General features: G+C 43.6%; 2 protein-coding genes across 2 annotated transcripts; both read right to left on the bottom strand.

The window, feature by feature from the left end:
* Positions 1 to 96: 96 nt before the first annotated feature.
* Positions 97 to 10815, bottom strand: ube2z (ubiquitin-conjugating enzyme E2Z). Its single transcript, XM_053442558.1, has 7 exons — positions 9915 to 10815; positions 9254 to 9326; positions 5729 to 5916; positions 5473 to 5584; positions 5081 to 5193; positions 3919 to 4009; positions 97 to 3441 (listed from the first exon to the last, which is right to left on the bottom strand). The coding sequence occupies exons 1-7, from the start codon at positions 10370 to 10372 to the stop codon at positions 3259 to 3261; spliced, it is 1218 nt and encodes a 405-aa protein (XP_053298533.1). The 5' UTR covers positions 10373 to 10815; the 3' UTR covers positions 97 to 3258.
* A 3626-nt stretch (positions 10816 to 14441) lies between these two features.
* On the bottom strand, positions 14442 to 19383 carry atp5mc1 (ATP synthase membrane subunit c locus 1). Its single transcript, XM_053444186.1, has 5 exons — positions 19271 to 19383; positions 17801 to 17848; positions 16321 to 16401; positions 15952 to 16130; positions 14442 to 14829 (listed from the first exon to the last, which is right to left on the bottom strand). The coding sequence occupies exons 2-5, from the start codon at positions 17837 to 17839 to the stop codon at positions 14715 to 14717; spliced, it is 414 nt and encodes a 137-aa protein (XP_053300161.1). The 5' UTR covers positions 17840 to 17848; positions 19271 to 19383; the 3' UTR covers positions 14442 to 14714.
* Between the last annotated feature and the right edge of the window lie 512 nt (positions 19384 to 19895).

Below are 19895 nucleotides of genomic sequence, written 5' to 3'. Positions count from 1 at the left end.
CTGTGTCATGAAATAAACTCTATGGAATGTGGATTTACTCATGAAAAACATTTAAATTGACAGTGGGCAGACAAAAGGATTGACTTTCATTAAAAGTAGGACTTAACATTTTATTCGGTACTTTTTCGGAACTTCTGTACAATAACCAACACAATCAAGACCCGGAAATGATCACTTTTCTAAGTAATCCAGCTGTTTTGGAGCCACAGAAGAACCCTGCTTCGAGCACAACACAACACAAACAAACAGGAATATGGACTCTTCTCTTCAGAAAGTCTGATGCAATCCACACTTTGACAGTCAGATCATTCTGCTAGGAGCTGCTTCTCATATTATTTTTCTAGAAAACTATAAGAGAAAGAAACAGAAATGCCCTATATTAGTAATCCAATTTGAATGTTCACCAACCTCTGTCAGATGCACGTGCTTGACAAACACACTGACAGCAAAGGCAGACTGCTTCTCTTCACCAACATGAAGCATGTAGAGTGCCACACTGGAGGGGCAACAAAATACGAGGAGGAGCTACAACAAGCACAACAGGTATTCATGCATCTGACCCATATGTCTCACGCTGAAGAGCTTCTTTAAAAGAGTTTGAGAAAGGCTGAAGAGGAACGCAGAGTCAGTTTAGAGTCTGATAAACAAACGTACCGCTGATTAGCAGGATGAAGAGACTCGATTGCTTTAGGGGGACTGAGATGGCTGAAGCATCATTAGCTTCGGCACAGCTGGAATGTGGCCGTTAGATTTTCTTGTACCTTTAAAAGTCGAGTTAAAAAAGAGGGAGATCTGTTTGTAACCAGAAACGATAAGTTGGAATGATTACGTACAAATGGACCTGTGAGTACTCAATTAAGAGAGACTGTAAAAAATGAGCATCACCGGAGGCCATACAAACTCTGCCAGATCTGATTCTTACTTTTTTCCGAGAGGACACATCTCCACTGTGTTAAGAATGCAAGCAATGCTGCCTGTCAGGAACATTTAATTTCCTGTAGTGTTGTTGCATGGACCAAATAATAAGTCAGCTGTGAAAAGTGGATATTCAAAGGCTGACAGCATTATTTGCCCTTTATACGAGATTCTGTAACACTAGACGTGATCGAAGTCGAATCTGACATCTAATGTTGAAAAGGATGCTTCTGAAATCACTGCTGTGGTTTGTTGGGAGTTTATCTTCAGCAAAATCATTTGCATAATAATCCTGTGTACCTTTGCACAGATGCAACAAGGCCTTATTCAGACAGAGCATCTTGAGTTACCCGCAGTGTAATAAACAACAGAAAGGTCCCCTCTTCTCGGCCTTCATTAGTTCCAATATACCTGCTGAAGAACAGCGTGGTCTGTTTTTTATCTCACAAGCAGCAGCGATGGACACAGATAAAACCGACACATAGAAAGTTATCATCTGTTTCAGCATGACACTGAGAAAACAACAGCAAACAGACTATGAAGTCTGTTTTTTTTTTTTCTTTAACAGCTTCTTTTTCTGCTAAACAGAGTCATTAACTGAAAGCTAAGCAGAACTGCATAATACACAGGAATCATTGTTACGAATAGTCCAGAGCTGCTGATTAAATGCGGTCTGCCGTGAGGGCAGCTGAAGTCCAGTCTGAAGAGGTGAGGTGTGGTTTCACCCTGGCCAGAGGAGACAAGGCACATGGCTCAAAAAGCATCAGCTAGTCTGAGAATTCCCAGATGAAAGTGCCGTTGGGTTATGGAGGGTGGGTAGACCATGAGGAATAAAATTGGCTGATGCATTTTGTCGGACAAAACATAACATGATAGGAAGTATTGAAATCATCATATATACTGCGATTCATTCATTGATGTTTGCATGGGGAGCTGGAGCCGATCCTAGCCGACATTGGGCGAGAGGCGGGATACACCCTGAACAGGTCGCAGGCGTATTACAGACCCAAAACAAACAAGCATTCACGATATCACCTATGGTCATTTAGAGTCTATAATTAATCTAAGCCCAATCTGCATGTCTTCAGACTGTGGGAGGAAGCTGGAACATAAAATAAAACCCATGCAGACACCTCACCACCCAAGTAATTCGATCACCAACGACTGCTAATTTTTGCTCTTCTGAAATCAATTCAGGCAGGGGGAGCTAATGATTTTAGATGGCAGCGTAGAATAGAGAACTATGTGCTGTTAAGAATGAATGACGTGGGCTGGTGATCTCAAACAGTCATGCACATTGAGAGGACTGGACCGCATGCTGAATATTAGCCGACGCCATTCAGCTAGCCTGCCTGTTGGGATGAATCCCATCTCTTCTGAAGAGCAAAGCCCGATCACACAGCAACAGTCTATAAAATCCCTGTGGAGTGGAGGCAGGTTTGCACTCCTTGACCAAGGGTAGGAATGGGGCTAGAGACATGAAAACAAATTTTCCACAATCATTTAACACCATAACGATTCATTTAGTTTTTGATGGGCTCAGACTCCTGATGAGATATGTGTTCAGCCCAACATGCAGCGCTATTCTTGTGATGGAGGTCATAAGTACGTTTGTCCAAGGGACGAGTGTGATGGTGTTAGGGCAGGGAGGAGATGTGTGCAAGCTGCCCGGACTGAGTAACAGGCACACCGACTATGATGAGGACGGTGGTTGAGGCTGGAGGGTCTGTGTAGGGGGCGGCAAGAAGGCTTCGCTGAGGAAAACCTCTTTAGCATCTTTTGACAGCTTCTTGAAGCATACTACGCTGCTTGGTTCCAGTCAAGGAGTAGCATGCAGTCTGATATACTGTGGAAACGGGTGGTTGAAACGCAGAGGTGAAATGAGATGCTATAGCTTGAGTGGAGTCTGCTCAATCAAGTGGAAGTGGGATGGCAGTGGCATCACCGGGATGGACCAGAGCCTTATTAGTGACATGAAGCGGTGAGAGAGAACTAAAGGTGGAGTGGAGCAAATGGAGGGAGGCTCTCCCCCCAACAAAATGTAGGACCTCTGACCATAATGGGTGGGAAGCTAGTTCAGTGCCGGTGTGCATCGAGGCTAGCCACTGGAGGGCGGGCGCAGAGCCAAGACCAGCAGTGACACCAGGGTGGAGGGCGACAGGCCCACCACGGCAGCAAGGCTGGAGAATTGCATATAAGAAGTATGCTTTTGTCTAGGCTGCCTTAAACATTTGGTGTTGCGATCTCTGTGATTTTGTTCCTCCACTGTAAATAAAAAAAAAAAAGGTCCCTTTAAAAGGGCCAGTTATCGGCCTGGCATTGAGTCCAGAACCGTCCTGAGAGTCAGGGCAGAGTGCTGCCCTGGCTGTCAGGGTCTGTCCCTGAGGAGCTGGTGTCTGAGTCCGAGTCATCATTGTTGGGGTCGCCCTCTGCCAGGTTTTTCTCCCGTATTTGCCTGTGGGTGGTGCTGAGGCGAGCCTGCAGGCCCTGGTAGTTGAAACGACCACGCTTCTCACCAAATGGGTCCTGGGTAGAGGAGACAGAGAAGTAAGCCAACAGAGAGAGGTGGAACAGACAGAAACACCAGGTTCAGATGTTGAACCATAGCTGCTTACATCTGGCCACAGGTATAATCAAACATGCTACCGTTACATAATTTAAAACACAAATTGTGTGTTATCTACTGGTAAAATATTTCAAAATAAAAGACAATGAATGATCTATTATACTTTTTTGTCCGTCTGCATTTTCATTCTTAAAACTAACTGGCCTGTGAGGAAAAACTGAGGTGAATACCAAACTGTGCTGACTCAGAATGGTTAAACACAGTAAAAGCAGTGATATACATCCATCCAACATTTCTGCTTGGATTTAATGGCTGATAGCAACAAATAAATTCCCAAACTATTTGCATTTTTGAGATATAAGTTGTCATTGATTTAAAAAGTGTATAATGAGAAAAGGCCGATAAGAAGAAAGCGGATAAGAAACAAATGTAGTCACCTGCATGTTCTGTCCCTGTAGATGCAGTCTCTCTTTGCAGACTCCCTCGTAGAAATCGTAGTATTCAAGGAAGGACTTCTCCATCACACTCCTAAAAACACACATGCATGCACCATTTCAGTTTTTTTCCTGGCATGAACTCTAGAAAATGTGTTTCAAATAAAAATACAAGAGCTTCTCCGGTCAGACTGGCTTATAACAGGAAAATGTCTGGAGCATGTGGCGTGTAGGTAGAGCATTCAGATGGCAGGACATGACTGTAAATTCCAAAGTGGAAATCATGTTTTTTATTTCCGGCACTTTGACACCAACGTTCGCCTTTATCAGCAAAAGCGCTTGAATCTCAGGGTTTTTGCAAGCTGAAATCTTCATGAACTGCATACTGTATATGGCACCTCTTTTCATCCTGAGATACAAGTAAACTTTCTGGGGGGTTATCAGTTATTATTTGAAGGCTCAAAGGAGAAACTCCGAGTATTGTCCAGAGCAACTAACTTGGACATTGTTGCGTTGTCACAAACAGCCCCTCCAGATAATTTCAAGGGAATATCTGGAGTTCGTTGCATGTCTAAAAGCAGCTTTAGTTAATAAGCACAAAGAAGTTGTTCTATGTTGTTCTATATTGTTGTTTTATGTACAGTGCACCAACCACACCAAGGCAATATCCTGTATGTGCAATACTTGGCAAACAAAATAATTCTAATTCTGATTATGAAGAGAGGAGTGACAATGAAATATAGAAGAAATTTTACATTACACAAATAAAAATATATTACAGGCAGAAGGAAAAAAGGATGAATCAGACATTTATGTAAGGGCCTGTTCAGACTTGATATTAACATCATATCTTGAGTGATCAGATCACAAATTGAAGTTTGTTTGTTCACACTTTGCATTCAAATGTTTCTTAACAAGTCTCCAGTGAGCACTTGCTCTTTTGAGCCAGTTTGAAAGTAGGTGTCTTTGTGTCGTGGTAGGAGGGAGAGAGAGGAGCCAGGATGTCAAAGTAATAATGTGTCAGTGGCCAAAAAACAATCAATGTATTTAGGTGGTCCATCAGTGTGGCCCAGGACACATGGGTGCATTGTAGAGCGGCTCACTTGGGATCGGATCACTCAGGATGGATATTTATATGAAGTCTGTTCAGGGGTGTAAGTCTCACCACAGAGCTTTTGGACAGGAGACTTTGCCTTCCAGCATGTCACACACTGCCACCCTCATGGTTTCATGGCGGATACACTCGTTGTAGTTCTTACTGTCTCCTGGGTGATGCTCCTGAGAGAGAGAGAGAGAGAGAGACACACACACACACACACACACACACACACACACACACACACACACACACACACACACACACACACACACACACACACACACACACACACACACACACACACACACACACACACACACACACACACACACACACACACGTCAATAACAAATAAACAAAAAAATTAATATATAAGGCATTACCCACTCATCAATTAAACCCTCGCCCATTTTAAAAACAATGTGCATCAACTCCATCTTAGGTCAGCCACACACTACCTGTTCAAAGCCAGGTTCGTTGTGATAGGGGTTCTCTGTCATCAGAGACTGGATAGAGATGAGGACAGATGAGATGCTCTGAGCTGGACTCCATGCTGGGCCAGTCCATGTCCTACACACAAACACAAATACACACCTTACAGCACTATATAAAAGCTTACAGTGAAGTACCTTATTTCTCATCATGATGGACCATCCTTGATGGATCCTGGTGAGAAAAATAATCCAGACTTTGAAAGGAATGACCACGACTTACCCCAAGATGCTAAGGCAAACCTTGCCATTGCGGTAGAAGTTGGGGTTGAAGCGGACTGTGTTGTGTCCCGTGGTGATGAGCTTGACCCGGGGTGGGTGGATGGGGTAGTCAGGTGGGCAGCGGAACAGGAAGAGAAAAAAGCCGCCCTCATATGGAGTGTCAAATGGCCCTGTGATAAGTGCGTGGATCTGTAGGGAATAAAAGAAAATGTAAAGGTTAGTTAAGTCGAGAAGTTGGTTTAATGGACAGAACATAGGAAGAATGTTAGGAGAAGAGATTGGTGGGTTGAATAATAGACCATGAGAAATGTACATAGGCAGAGAGGGATGCTGGGGACAAAGAGATCATGGGGCAGAAAATTTGACCTAGAAAAAAAACTGACAATATCCACTTCATACAACTCTGAGAGAAGCAAGGGTACAAATAAGGACATTGACAAGAGTCAGTGATCTCCAGACCTAAAAATATCACTTCTACCAGATTATTCAACGAGGATTTCCGGTCTGGATTCAACACAAGTTGAACTGGAAAAGCCCATTGTGCCAGTAAAAGTGTGACACATGCTGGAAAGCACCCTTTCACTGCTCAACAAACAAACATAAGGCAATCTATGAGGAATTCAAAGTCGATGAAATATAGGCCTCAAGTACCTGGACACGTGAAACTTGGGTGGGATTTCATTATCAATCAACGGTTCACTTCACTTACAACCTTTTTCATGGAGCTTTCACATGACATTCTTGGTCTTTGTTGGCATAAGATTGGAGTTTGTTCTATTGTCATGGGCAAAGCCCATCTTGAAACAAATTCAGGGAGATGTAGTAATTCTGTGAAATTCATCTTTGTATTTTTTTTTTATACAGAAGAAAAGGTTATTATTGCTGCAGGGTTTTGATTCAGGCTGCAAATGAAGAGACAAGGACACTGTTGGCCATTTATAGAACTTTAAAGGATTTTTTTCCTGAAACTTAAATTTAACAGAAGATGACCAATCCCCCCAGGACCCACTCAAGTGTCAAGTACTGAGTGGTCATTTAGTGCTTGTGATAACAAGGTAATCCCTATAGCTCCAGACTCTGTAAACAGAATGCTGTGTGGTAGCTTTCAATTAATTATTAGTGAAATGTTCTGTGTCGAAAGCCCACTGTTTGGCTCCATCTTATTTCACCCTTTCTCCCCTTCTCCTTACCCCTTAGCTCTACTCCTCCGTTGTGTGTGTTGGCGCGTAGAGGTAGGGTGGCCTGATTCCTTTTTGAGCAAAACAAACTCGAACACAAGGGGTAGGGAGAAGGGGTGACATGGGATTGGGCCTTAATTTGGCCAAATTAAAGCTGTTACCATGGAAATACAGTAAAAAAGAGACCCCAAATTTAAAAAAGGACCACTTCACTACCCGATGAACATAACTGTGAAGTTTATGAAAGAAACTAGATAAGGTTTTTTTGAGTTCAGCTCTTGAACCAAAACGTACATACATGGGCTACTGATCACTGTATGAGGAAAATGAATTGAGGGTTGTCTTATATTTCACGTGTACACAGTGCTGCAGAATACCAATCAAATCTGAGACTGGAGTGAGGTGGTTAATTCTTCAACACTATGTTCACCCTCAGCCGAGAGTCAAGCACTCTTTGACTTGCTTCACATGATGCCACACCACTGAATTGTATGCTTATTATTCAGTGGTGTGGCTTTGACTTAACAAGTGTCAAGTCAATCTGTAGTGAGTGTTGCACAGTATATGAGCCTATAAAGTGTTCAGTTAGTCAAGTCTGTGAATGCTGCAACAACATGTTCTGCCACCACTGAGGAAACAAATTCACATTGAGAGAAATTACTTCTCAGCATCTAGCTCACAGATCGTTCTCTTACATTCCTGTCATTCACATTCACAGTCTTTTTTATTATTTTGTATTGTGCATTGTGTGGTCACTGTGAGCAAATCGGGTTAACTTTTCTTCTTGCTAATGTCAGAGTGCACTGTTAAAGAAAACTGAGATTTGTTTTTAGAAATGTAAATATGCGTGATGATAATTGCTGGAAAAATCTTTTTGAAAACTGGCCCAGCTTTACGTTTCCTTTAAATTGTCTCCTATTTTTTGCCTTCAAATACTCATTAATCCCCTTTTTACCAGTGCTTCATGCGAGCCGCTGCACCAGTCTCTCTCTCTCTCTCTATTATTGTTCTCTCTTACAGATCTGAGCGTCTGTGTTGAGTCTATGCTGACCAGTTTCCAGAAACTCACAAAGTCTTTTGGCACCAAATTCATTGTATGGTGTTGGTCAACTGTCCTCAGGTTATAATACTCTCTGCACGGAGCAGACGCTTTCAGTTTCATTCAGTTATGGTCTAAAACAAAGCTTGTCCTTTCAAAAACAATGGTAAGACAAAATTTATGGATGTCTTTATAGTTTCTTGCTCTTTTTCAGCTGCTGGTTCAGTGAGTTTTGGTTCTGGAAAGATAATAATGATATCTTTGGAATCTGTGGAGTAGGCTGTGATTTGAAATAATTGAGTTACTAGCATGATCTTCAGTACTGGCTTTGTGGATATGTATAGTTTTTGTGATTCGTTGACATGCTGATTAAGATTAAGATGCATTTATTTGTCCCAAACACATGCACAGACATGCACAGGCACACTCATGCAGGTAGGGAAATTTAACCTCTGCTTTTAACCCATCTGGTGCAGGACACACAGAGCAGTGAGCAGCCATGTACGGCGCCCGGGGAGCAGATGTTGGGGGAGTAAGGTGCCTTGCTCAGGGGCACTAGACAGGGTAGGGAGAATCCTCTTGGATTTTTGGACAGATCAATCCAGGTTCGTCTTTTTGTTGTTTCTCCGTGGAGTCGAACCAGAGACGAACCAGAGACCTTTTCTGCCCAGGGTCCAAGTTTCTGCCAGTAGTCCACCGCCTCTCTAGTTAGTTTAGGGTTGAGTTGCGTTTGGTTTAGAGGAAAATTGTTTGCACAGCACTACCTGCTTGTTACGGTTACATCTGCATCACACATGCACCGTCTGTGACTCTGGTTGTGTCGGACAGCACAACACAATTTGATGACATTGAATTAGTGGCTAAACCTAAATGGTGACTCCCTGATTTGGGTGAAAATGTTGTTACGGGCATTTAGCAGCGCTTCTGACCATTACGCATGACTATGATGCTTCATATTTAACATGCTCTTTTGATAACGGAGATACAGACACCCCTCAGGGTTAAGGGGTTACCATATGTAATAATCTATACAATACTCAAGACCTAAGATGATCAATAGCTGCAGCCCTTAATTAAGTTTATTATTATTATTATTAGTAGTAGTAGTAGTAGTAGTAGTACAAACAATTTTTGTTTTGTTTAGATCCGCTATTTAAAATTTAAGTCATGGTACAGTAGGTTGTTGATGTTCGACAAGAGTGACATTGCTACACCAAACTCAGATGTGATCGGATATCTGAGAACGGATGTTAACACCAGGTCTGAACAGGGCCATAGTGTGAATGCTCTCTCAGACAGGACATGTTACCTTGGTCATGTCTTGAGGATCAGGAACGACAAACATCCCTGGGGGAGGTTCCTTGTAGATTGACATGATATCCCTGCAGATACAAAGAGAGAATGCGAGGGACACGGATGAAGTTCCCACTATGGCAGGGTGATCAGAGAGAGGAGTCTATAGATATATACATCACTGAAGCTTTTGGTAATATGAAATGCTTTTCCACAAACAACTTGCTGTCAACGTTTTTCATAGGTACTAGCTCTTTAGTCGAAGAAGTCGCACTTAGTTCAAACTTTCCAAACGACTCTCCTGATTAACTTCCACACAACTTGTGATACCTGGGTTGACACTACAAAGAGGAAGTGAAACACGTCTCTTTGTAATTTGGGTGAACTGACCCTTTAATAACTTTGTAGTCTTGTTCAATTAAGATCTGACACAACACATGAATTGAATGTAAGTGTAGATCAAAACAAAGTTAAGCAACAGGTTGTCCTGATATGATGCTAATGTGGCATGTGTATTACTGTACTAGGCTAATTGATTCAAGTACGTGATCGTAGAAACTTTATAGAACGCTTTCACTTTCGCTTTTACTCGCATCGTTGAGTTTTCGGGCGTCTATACGAACCTGGAAATTGCTAAATGCGTGTTTTCGAACAACCATTGCACTTGTGGTTATTACCTCTTTATCCTCAGGATGCACTGCTGGGAAGCCTTCTCGTTGTCCCAGTCCGTACTGAGGGTCGGGTCCCAGGGAGTGGTGTGGATTTGGGATAGGAGGCCCGCTCCTGCCACCCCGCCGACACCCAGCGCGATACCGGGGAGAGGTGAGACGGTGTGTAAGGATGGCGACACGGCCACGATCGGTGGCAGGTTACCGGAGCTGAATGTGGTCCCAAACCCGGCAGCGGTAGCAGTGACAGCGGACAAGGGTGCCATTACCGTGGTTAGGCCACTGTGGACGACCGCAGCGGGAGGGGGGAAGGCCGGGCTGGAGCTCGGGTGATCACCGGTGGCTACCGAGCCCCCCCCGGGAAGAGAGTTGGCCAGAGTCGGCAGCAGCGGGGCTCCGCTGCCATGTCCGGTGACGCCTGAGCCAAGGGCACCGCCACTGGACTTCTCTCCGAAGCTGTCCGCCATAGCTCTGAAGCTAGCAGGCTAAAGCACAAGCTACCGTGTTGAGAGCCAGACAGTGCTAATGGTTGGCTAACGTTAGCTTAGATGACAGCTGAGTTACGTCTGGTAGTTTTCCGGTCCGATGGGATCAGAGAGCCGTCTGCCGGGGCAGGGGTGACGCCACAAAACACTGCATTTCTTCCCACGACATGGTGGCTACTTGTGGCTAGCTGAACTGCACTTGTCCCCAGGCCTCCAAAAAGTAAGAGGCTGTCAGAGAAATGACTCAGTCTACCTCGCTCCGCCTCGTCAGCCACTCCAGGGCTCGGGGGTTGTCGGTTTACCGGGATGTGGTGTCAGAATAAAGGGTTTAAAACCGACCGCATCCTCTGAAGTCCGTAAACACAAGGTAACTTCAGGATCCGATTCTCACCAAGCTACTCTCAACGATAACACACACACGACATCCGGTGTGAACTTTCAAGTTAAAGGTTCCCTCTGGCTGTGTCGACTGTTGAAAGTGCTATCAAAGTAAAATATTAGTGACAAATTGTTATATAGATCGACTGAAATCCTTTCATATTGTTGCGATCGATTATCCGGATGCCCTGACTGGACAACATGGGACTGTGATGTGTTTTGGTGATTCAATGTGTTTTGACTGATAGTGGGACAATGGGATGGAGGGTCTGTGGTGGTGTCCATCCACTGCTCATGTCAGAAGTCCCATACACTGCTGTCATGCAGTGTATGGGATGTATGGAAAGTGTTGGATGAAAGTTCCTGTACAAGCCCCGCATGAGCTCAGCAATATTGTGAAGTCAATTTCACACCTGCAGATAAGACAATATTGTGGGTGACATCTTTGCCCTACAGTGGTGAATCTGAGATTTAGGAAAAGCTCCTGAGGCAAGTCAAAATGATATTGAACAAATCAAGTAATAATACTGAGGGGTAAATGACAAAAGAAGAAAAATAAACAAATAAAGTATCTGTTTCTATAACTGCCAATCTAGAGGACGTTACTGGTCCGCTCAGTTTTGAGACCGCACCGACACATTCAAATTCTCCTCAGTGCAGCCGGGCTAAGCAGGGCCTTGTTTCATCAGTTCAGATCACATGGTGAATTAAAATCACCTTAGGAGAAAAGAGCTTGTTTTGATTCCCACCATGCACATAGATCCTACCAATCCATCCATCGGCTACCGCTCATACTTTTGAGGGTCACGATGGGAGCTGGAACCAATCCCAGTGGGCGAGAGAGGACGGATACATCCTGGAGAGGTCACCAGTCAATCACAGGGCCTACACACAGAGTCAACTTCTCACTCTCGCTTTCCATCCTACTTAATTTAGAGTCTACATTTCACATAACGCCAGTCTGCATGTCTTTGAGCTGTGGGAGGAAGCCAGAGTACCTGGAGAAAGACCATGCAGACAGGGAGAACACGCAAACTCCACGCAGAAAGACCCCAGCCAAATCAGGATTCGAACCAGAAACCTTTTTTACGGTTGCCCTGAAAGCTCAACGAACGGCAACTTAAGAAAACACATGCAAGTTGACAAAACACCAGCAAAGTAAAAAAACATCTTCATCAATTTCACAACAAAACACAACACATTACAGCAACGCGCTGCAAAAAGAGAAACGCGCAGCAAATACCGGAACGCGTTGCAAATACCGGAACGTGCTGCAAAAAGCCAAACGCGCAGCAAGAAGCCAAACGTGCAGCAAGAAGAGGCCACAACACAACGGAAGTGTTTCCAGGGGACAGCTAAAAGTGATGGACACTGCTGCCACAAAAACGTCCAATACACCATAGAAATTCGGTTCCACACAGGGTTCGGCCACCCGCGGCTCTTCGGCCCCTCTGCAGTGGCTGTACAGTACAATGTTGTGCATATGTTTCGCGAACGCTGAACTTAACGAATCAGTTTTCATATTATTAACGTGAACGTAACGATGAACGTGAGTGAACGTCGTACATTTTTTAAATCATCACCGTATCAGGCCATCATGAAATACCAGGAGCGGACGAGTGTGTGTGTGTGTGTGTGTGTGTGTGTGTGTGTGTGTGTGTGTGTGCGTGTGTCCCCCGGCGCTCCGACCCCGCCCACTCACTCGGAGAGACTCATCTGATCAGGGAAGATGATCCGATCTAGAGACAAGTCGTCTTCTCCTGTTAAACTGAATAAACAGCGCTAACAAGCAAGCCCCTGTTTGTGAGGCAATATATTGTCCATAGTGTGCAGGGGTACGAAACCTTTACTATCAAAAGAGCAGGTGGGCGGGGTCGGAGCCCCGGGACCCGGGACCTATATACAGTTTATGCCCGGGACCGGAGCACTCGCTACACACACACACACACACACACACACACACACACACACACACACACACACACACACACACACACACACACCCCCACACACACACACTCGCCCGTTCCTGGTATTTCATGATGGCCTGATACGGTGATGTACGTGACGTTCACTCACGTTCATGTCACATCGTTACGTTCACGTTAATAATATGAAAACTGATTCGTTAAGTTCAGCGTTCGCGAAACATATGCACAACATTGTACTGTACAGCCACTGCAGAGGGGCCGAAGAGCCGCGGGTGGCCGAACCCTGTGTGGAACCGAATTTCTATGGTGTATTGGACGTTTTTGTGGCAGCAGTGTCCATCACTTTTAGCTGTCCCCTGGAAACACTTCCGTTGTGTTGTGGCCTCTTGCTGCGCGTTTGGCTTCTTGCTGCGCGTTTGGCTTTTTGCAGCACGTTCCGGTATTTGCAACGCGTTCCGGTATTTGCTGCGCGTTTCTCTATTTGTAGCGCTTTTCTTTTTTTGCAGAGCGTTGCTGTAATGTGTTGTGTTGTGAAATTGATGAAGATGTTTTTTTATTTTGCTGGTGTTTTGTCAACCTGCATGTGTTTTCTTAAGTTGCCGTTCGTTGAGCTTTCAGGGCCACCGTACTTTTTACTGTGAGGCAACAATGCCCGATGACCATTATCTAACAAACACCATTTATTGTAATTCAATTTATGACGTCTTAAGTAAAAACCAGGTCTCCACAGCTACAACACTATTTCACATCCATGTTTAATAGTCATAACTTAGGAAAATCAATAATGCTGATGTTGCCTTTATTTATCATTGAATATGACAATCATACATCCATATTATGAACAAAAACTGAGGTTTTGCTTTGTCAATGCTTACCATTAACATACCACATAACACTTTTCAAGATTTACATACATAGTCATGTGCTTTCCTGTAGTATTTTAAGTTTAAAAAGTTTCCTCCATTAGTTTGACTACATTACATGTCAGCTCTGATAAGTGATTAATTCTTCAACTGAAGGGATACCATTAGCCAACAGGGAAACAAATGTTTGATCAACTGTAAGTACGATTTGCCACCCATCCATTTAATGAGACACTAAAAATATTCTTTTCCTAATTTAGACATTTAGGTTTGGTAGAAAAAACCCAACCATTTGAACCAAAACAATCTTAACAAAATGCCAATCAAGTTTACAATCTCTACAAGCTGTTTTTCTTACAGCACACTATGGAACATGACCACTTACTCTCACAGGAGGACGTTTTTTCCCCCTCAAATGTGAATTGTTATAAAGAGGCTTAAATTTGCATTGTAGGAACTAGTGATATCTAGTGGTGAAGTCGGGTGTTGCAGCTGAATACCCCTCACCTCATCCTCCCCTTCCAAATATGCAAGTCATAAAAACTCAAAGCGCATTTAATTTGTCCAGTTTTGTCTACTGTAAAAAACATTGCATGTCCGCAGAGAGGATCCACTCCAAATGAGAATATAAAGTATGTAACTATAAAAGGGCCCAATCTATGGTAAAGAAAACAATTTGTATAATTTAGATGAAACACTCGTGATAACACTAGGATTATTTTATATAAAATTTCTGTCAATAGATCCCCCAAATCTTACACACTAGAACTTTGAAGTAGAGACAGACGGCATTGGTAAATGACCACATGGAAGAGTCCAAGAGCTACAAATGAATTTCAAGTATTCTTTGTTAAAAAAAGAGAAAGAACACGACAGATGTCAGTTATTCCAACCATTTATTCTGGACAGATTTTTTCAACCGAAGTGAGGTCTTACATACAACTTCAGAAAAAACAAAAATAAGTGTAGGAACATAAAAATGTAGGATTGGAGGTTTGTTAACCTCAGATCTTTAATATTGTTTTCCCCCCTGTTGATTGGAATGGCCCATCAGCTCGTTCAGATTTCCCGTTCTGGAAACCAGGAAAGGAGGCAGAAGGAGGGCAAGGAGGTACAAGTGAAGGGAAGAGAGGTGTGGGTGTGCTTCCACATTTACATGGCGAACAGGATGAGGAACGCCACCATCAGACAGAAGAGACCCATAGCCTCAGACAGAGCAAAGCCCAGGATGGCATAGGAGAAGAGCTGCTGCTTCAGGGAGGGGTTCCTGTGGAGGAAAGCACAGAGGAGTCAAACATATAGTCAGGCTATAAGGAACATAGGGCCACAACTAATTCACTGTAGATGCACTGAGAAGATTCAGTTTCTGTTGAAACTCATCCATACTACTACTACTACTATATAGCCTCCACTGATTTGTCAGGCTCCCATCACATTATGTCTTTGCAAACAGCAGTTGTGTAGTAAAGTTCCTCATTTTACAATCGGTAAACATGTGCAGTTGGTTTTGCACAGTGTCTGCTGTTTGGCCTTTCATTCATTTGAACATATTAGACATGATGCAGTGCAGTTCAACAGTACTGCAGCTTTCAACAAGACCAGTTGAAAAATCAAACATGGAACTCAGTCGATGAAAGGCTTGTGTTTTGCGCATGTATTGTGCTCAAATGATTATCATAAGGCCTCACTTGCCTCGCTGTGTTTACACTCACTGGCAGTAACATCTACCACAGCGCCTCCACTCTTTAAGCCTTACAATCCATAACTCAGGGGCCATTCTATTGAGCCCTTACGTTGGTATCATGTTACACACAACTCAAGTTTAGGTAACAGTTTGTTGTGGCCGTTCCTTTCACAGATATTGGTACATTGTCAGCTACAAAAGGTAATTGCGTTCTTTCTATATGCTCCTATCCCCTCAGAACAGCTGAACATGGATGTAGCACTAAACATGATCTTGTTGTAGCTGTACTGTCAGCAAATGCTGCCACTAGGAAGGTTTTGATATGACAGTAGCATGCAGCTTTCAGGCAATGTAGTTTAAATGAAAAGATTGGATTTGATGCAGTTTGTTTTGGACAAATACTGGTTTAACTTCAGTCTGCATGTTTAACAGCACTTTAAGTGTTAATATCCTTTATCATTATATTCACTAGTTATTAATCTGAAAAAATTGGGTTCTTTCCAGTACTTGCTGGCCTACATTCAGACAACTTTCATTTAATATTGTGCTTAATTTGCCATTACTTTAACAAGTAGGCTGATGATGCAGATGAAGTCACGGCTGTAATTATCCAAACTAGTTTGATTAAGAGTTTAAAAAGCACGAGAAACACCTCAAAGTGCTGTGGACCAAATCATCCAAATTTCTGATGTGTAAAAATGTTACCTGGCATAGCCAATGATGAGGCTGCCGAACACTGTTCCGATTCCAGCTCCTGAGCCGGCCACACCCACTGTGGCAGCACCAGCACCAATGAACTTGGCGGCGGTGTCGATGTCTCGGGACACAGCGCTGGTCTGGAAGGAGCGAGTTGCGACTACAGATTGACTCAGTGGCAACAAGGCCTGGGAGAGGAGAGCAGAAAGTAGTTATTAATTGCCTCTGCTACGCATCAGCAAAGAGCCAATGAGTCAGACTGATGTTGAGAAACATAAAAATTGTTAAATTAAAGACTCATGCCTTTGATTTATTCAGATTTTTTCTAAACAAGATACTAGTGGTATATCTGAGTGGAGAATGTGAAAAAAAACCAACCTGCTGCTCTACTGAGGCTTCAGGTCTGTTGAAAAGGGAGACTGAGACTGGCCGGGCGAGGATTCTGGACCCTCCACGCAGCTACAGACAACACAGAAAAAGAAGAACACATTAAAACTCACTGAGAAATTGTGCATCCTCCAATTGATTTTCTACAACTAAGATCAAAATGGAAGAGGCCTTAACCAGTGTAGCAGTAATGTGAATCACAGGACGTTTTCAAACATGACCTGCAGGTAAAATCCTGAGAATTGGCTCGAGTTTACCCGCAGTCTACCTTTCACACAGCGGGAGGCTCTCTACACCAACACGGTCACAACAGGTGGAGCAGTCAGAAGGAGGAAGCAATGTATTAACTACTTAACACACAGACACCCTTGTCGGCTCTTATCACCACAATCTCTCCTGACATATCTGTTCGGTCCTCTCCATGTATGACGCCACTTTTTCAACGTGAGATTGTGCGACTTTAAACTAGGAGGCCAGGCGGAGAAAGTTCGCAAAGACTGCAGGGTGTCGCAATCTGACATTCACACATGCACCTCCTTCAGAGAAAATATGGAGGTACTGTGTAGTTATATGCATGTCTAAAGCAGCTATACAGAGTTTAATGAGTGCAGGAAGCGCTCAAACTGGCGGTAAACACTTGTATGACTACTGCAGGACAGCAGAATTATTAGCCACACTAGTATTGAAATCCTTGCAAAGATTAATTTAAGTAAAAATAGTGATACAGAGAGTTAATTTGCTAATGCATGTGTGTAAATGTCATGTAAATAGATTTACATAGTTTTAATCACGTAAACTGCAAAGTCCTTACATTTGAGAAGATGAAATTAACCAAACAAAATTTAAATTAATAATGATTTACCAATACAGTTGCAGATTAGCTGTTTGTTTATTGATTGAAAAGCTTATTGTCTCAGCTCTATAACCTTGTCTTTTAAATCCATGTTGGCAAATTGCATTTGATAAAATCAAAATTAGCAAGATAAAACTATTTCTACAATCAGTGTATCCACTCAACCCAACCCTGGCGCTACATTATGGCAAATATGTACTCTGGTGTTCAGCAAGTCAGATTTAAATTTGGAACTGTGTCCTCCACCTCTTGTCCCTGACTGGGATGGCCTTCTGGCTGCAGTGTCAGCTGACATGGAAATGCCACAGCCTATGCAATAGTCTCCAAGCATCAACCCAGTGTGGCCACCCCCCACTGACAACTCACTGAAGTTAGAAGTGTGTGTCCTTGAAGTCAATGATGGCAAAAAGTGTATGACTCCCAAAGCATCTATGTGTCATCCTTTGGAGTAATGACATTGATATTTTATGATTATTGTTTCAATGTGTTGTTGAACATGGGTGTTTAGTGCTTACTCTTGGTCAAAGGAATATTAGAACCAAGTTTCAAAGCTACAATCTTCAACGTTTCCTCAGCTGTGCATGTCATTAGATGTTCAAAGTAAGACAGCTTACGTACCACAGCAGGTGAGGTGACAAACTTGGCGCAGGCGTACATGGCTGGAACCTGGGGAAAGAAGAAACACAACATTAGTGTCTTCAAACACAGCGGATCAAGCAGTTGATTCAGTGACCTGATTAACGTCAGTCATGTTAACATTACGTAAACCTGGAACGTTTCAAAATGAAAGAAAGATCGACATATTGTTGTCATACAGACTTGCTTGTATAACATACACTTACACAAAAGTCTACCAATCTTCATAAAAGTCCTATATCAACAGAATGTGTACACTACATCAATCCATGTCCCAAGGTTATGACTTCAGATTATTTTCAAATCCGTGTGCAGCCTTGAAGTCTGAACAGATGATTTAAAGAGTGAGAGCTGCAGCTTCAGTACATGGCTGCAAGGTTAACTTGTATTCAGCTCAGGGTCAAAGTGACACATCTGCTCGTGGAAATAGATTTCAGGTGTATAAAGTCATGACTCCAAAAACTTGAATTATATACCACCCGGGTGACAGTAATCGTAAGTATGCAAATGTCTAGCAACAAGTTCACAGAGGAGAAGTGGATGTCTGGTCAATGGCTCCTGACCAGTTCAGCCAGGAAGCTAATCCAATTTCATCGACTACTGCGAGGATCAGCTCCAGACTAAACCGCTAAACGTCCACACATGCTGCAGAATGAATGGCTTCAGCACTCCCACTCTCAGACGCCATTAGCTGCGACCTGGAAGACATGTCCGTTTGCAACGTTCAGCTGTTCCAAGATGTGCAGTTTGACCATTAACATCATGTAGAGGAAGGACAGACACGATTTTAACTATATCAAAGACAGAAAGGGGGGTAGCTCGCGTCGATCTGTCAACTGTTTGGCAGACTGTCAGCGTAGAGGAGAGCTAAGTTGCTAAGCTAACCAGCTAGCAGCGGTGAAGGTCAAAAAAAGAGCCGCAGACGGTCAAATGGGGCCTAGAAAGCAGGGTCAGTGGACCCCCTGCTAGAATGACCCCTCGCCGGTTGGGAGTGCAATGACATGGAGTGAGACGCCCCCGCGTGTATCCGACAGGAGTGTCCTTGCAGCGAGTCGCCCACGGAGCACGGTAGGCCCGTCGTGTCAGACATTTTACGTTCAGCCGCCTGTCAGCGGAGCCTGGCCGCGCTGAGCCCGGTGCGACCCGCCGCTCGCACAAGATATACCCTGGACTGTCCCGACGCTCACTCCCCATGTTAGCGATGCTCCCCTTGCTGCCTCGATGATAAACCGGGAACACACACACTGCTCAGATCAATAAGTCATTCCCAAGAACCCAAGTCATTGAATGGCCGACCTAGCTTACTAGCTACCGTTAGCAAAGACAGCTAGCTTCCCAACATGTACTGACACTTCACACGCAGCTGGTTAACCGTCACACACACACATGCATTAATGAAGCGGTCCACGGAGGTTACAGAGAGGAGCAGCCGCTGAGGGAAGCAGACATTACCGGTTAGTTCGGACTTTCGGAGGGTCCGGGATAATCTGCTCTCGCACAGCGACAGTCAATGAATGTAGGCTGAGACGAGCTGTCACCTTGTACTTTATAAGCTCAGCCTCTGCGTCCTAAACGTCCATTGGTCCGAGAGAACCCTCCTTCGTTCATAATTGGCCCATCGCCACGTCACATTCATCCTTCCAGCCAATAGAATGGAGCTTTACTAAGGCACCAGGCTTTTGACTGGCCAAAAGGTTTGTGAAGGCGGGACCAATGGAACTTTCATTAATTTTATTGGACAGTATTGCCGCGAAGGACGAGTTTACTAGAGGCGACCTTTCAAAGCACATCCAGTGTCCTATACAGCTATTGGTTAGTCTACGGGAAGTCCCGCCTATACAAGAATATACCGATTAATGTCAGTATTCCTTATGCACATTATACATCTATATATTGTATAATAAACAAATCATCCTTTTTGATAATTGTTAATTCAATTGTAGATTGTAGATCTTCTTTTTTAAGAATATAGGACTAAATGGTGAGTACCCTGTGTACGTTTGAAGGTCTTCTGCACAATTTAAGTTGCCAGCTGCCAGTTGATGTTAGCAGGTGTTAGCGGCCAGCAGCGAATACA

Source organism: Pleuronectes platessa, chromosome 16 (assembly GCF_947347685.1).
Source record: "Pleuronectes platessa chromosome 16, fPlePla1.1, whole genome shotgun sequence".
In the NCBI taxonomy this organism is placed as follows: Eukaryota; Metazoa; Chordata; class Actinopteri; order Pleuronectiformes; family Pleuronectidae; genus Pleuronectes; species Pleuronectes platessa.
This window is presented reverse-complemented; position numbering and strand designations above follow the sequence as displayed.

Excerpts from the sequence above, each read along its gene's own strand:
- ube2z (XM_053442558.1), bottom strand. The coding sequence starts at position 10,372 with ATGGCGGACAGCTTCGGAGAGAAGTCCAGTGGCGGTGCCCTTGGCTCA. Across the intron at positions 5,585-5,728 it reads GTTTGCCTTAGCATCTTGGG|GACATGGACTGGCCCAGCAT; the intron begins GTAAGTCGTGGT and ends GTTTGTGTGTAG. Across the intron at positions 4,010-5,080 it reads TCCTGTCCAAAAGCTCTGTG|GAGTGTGATGGAGAAGTCCT; the intron begins GTGAGACTTACA and ends GTGTGTTTTTAG.
- atp5mc1 (XM_053444186.1), bottom strand. The coding sequence starts at position 17,839 with ATGTACGCCTGCGCCAAGTTTGTCACCTCACCTGCTGTG. Across the intron at positions 16,131-16,320 it reads AAGCCTCAGTAGAGCAGCAG|GCCTTGTTGCCACTGAGTCA; the intron begins GTTGGTTTTTTT and ends CTCCTCTCCCAG. Across the intron at positions 14,830-15,951 it reads CTCATCATTGGCTATGCCAG|GAACCCCTCCCTGAAGCAGC; the intron begins GTAACATTTTTA and ends TTTCCTCCACAG.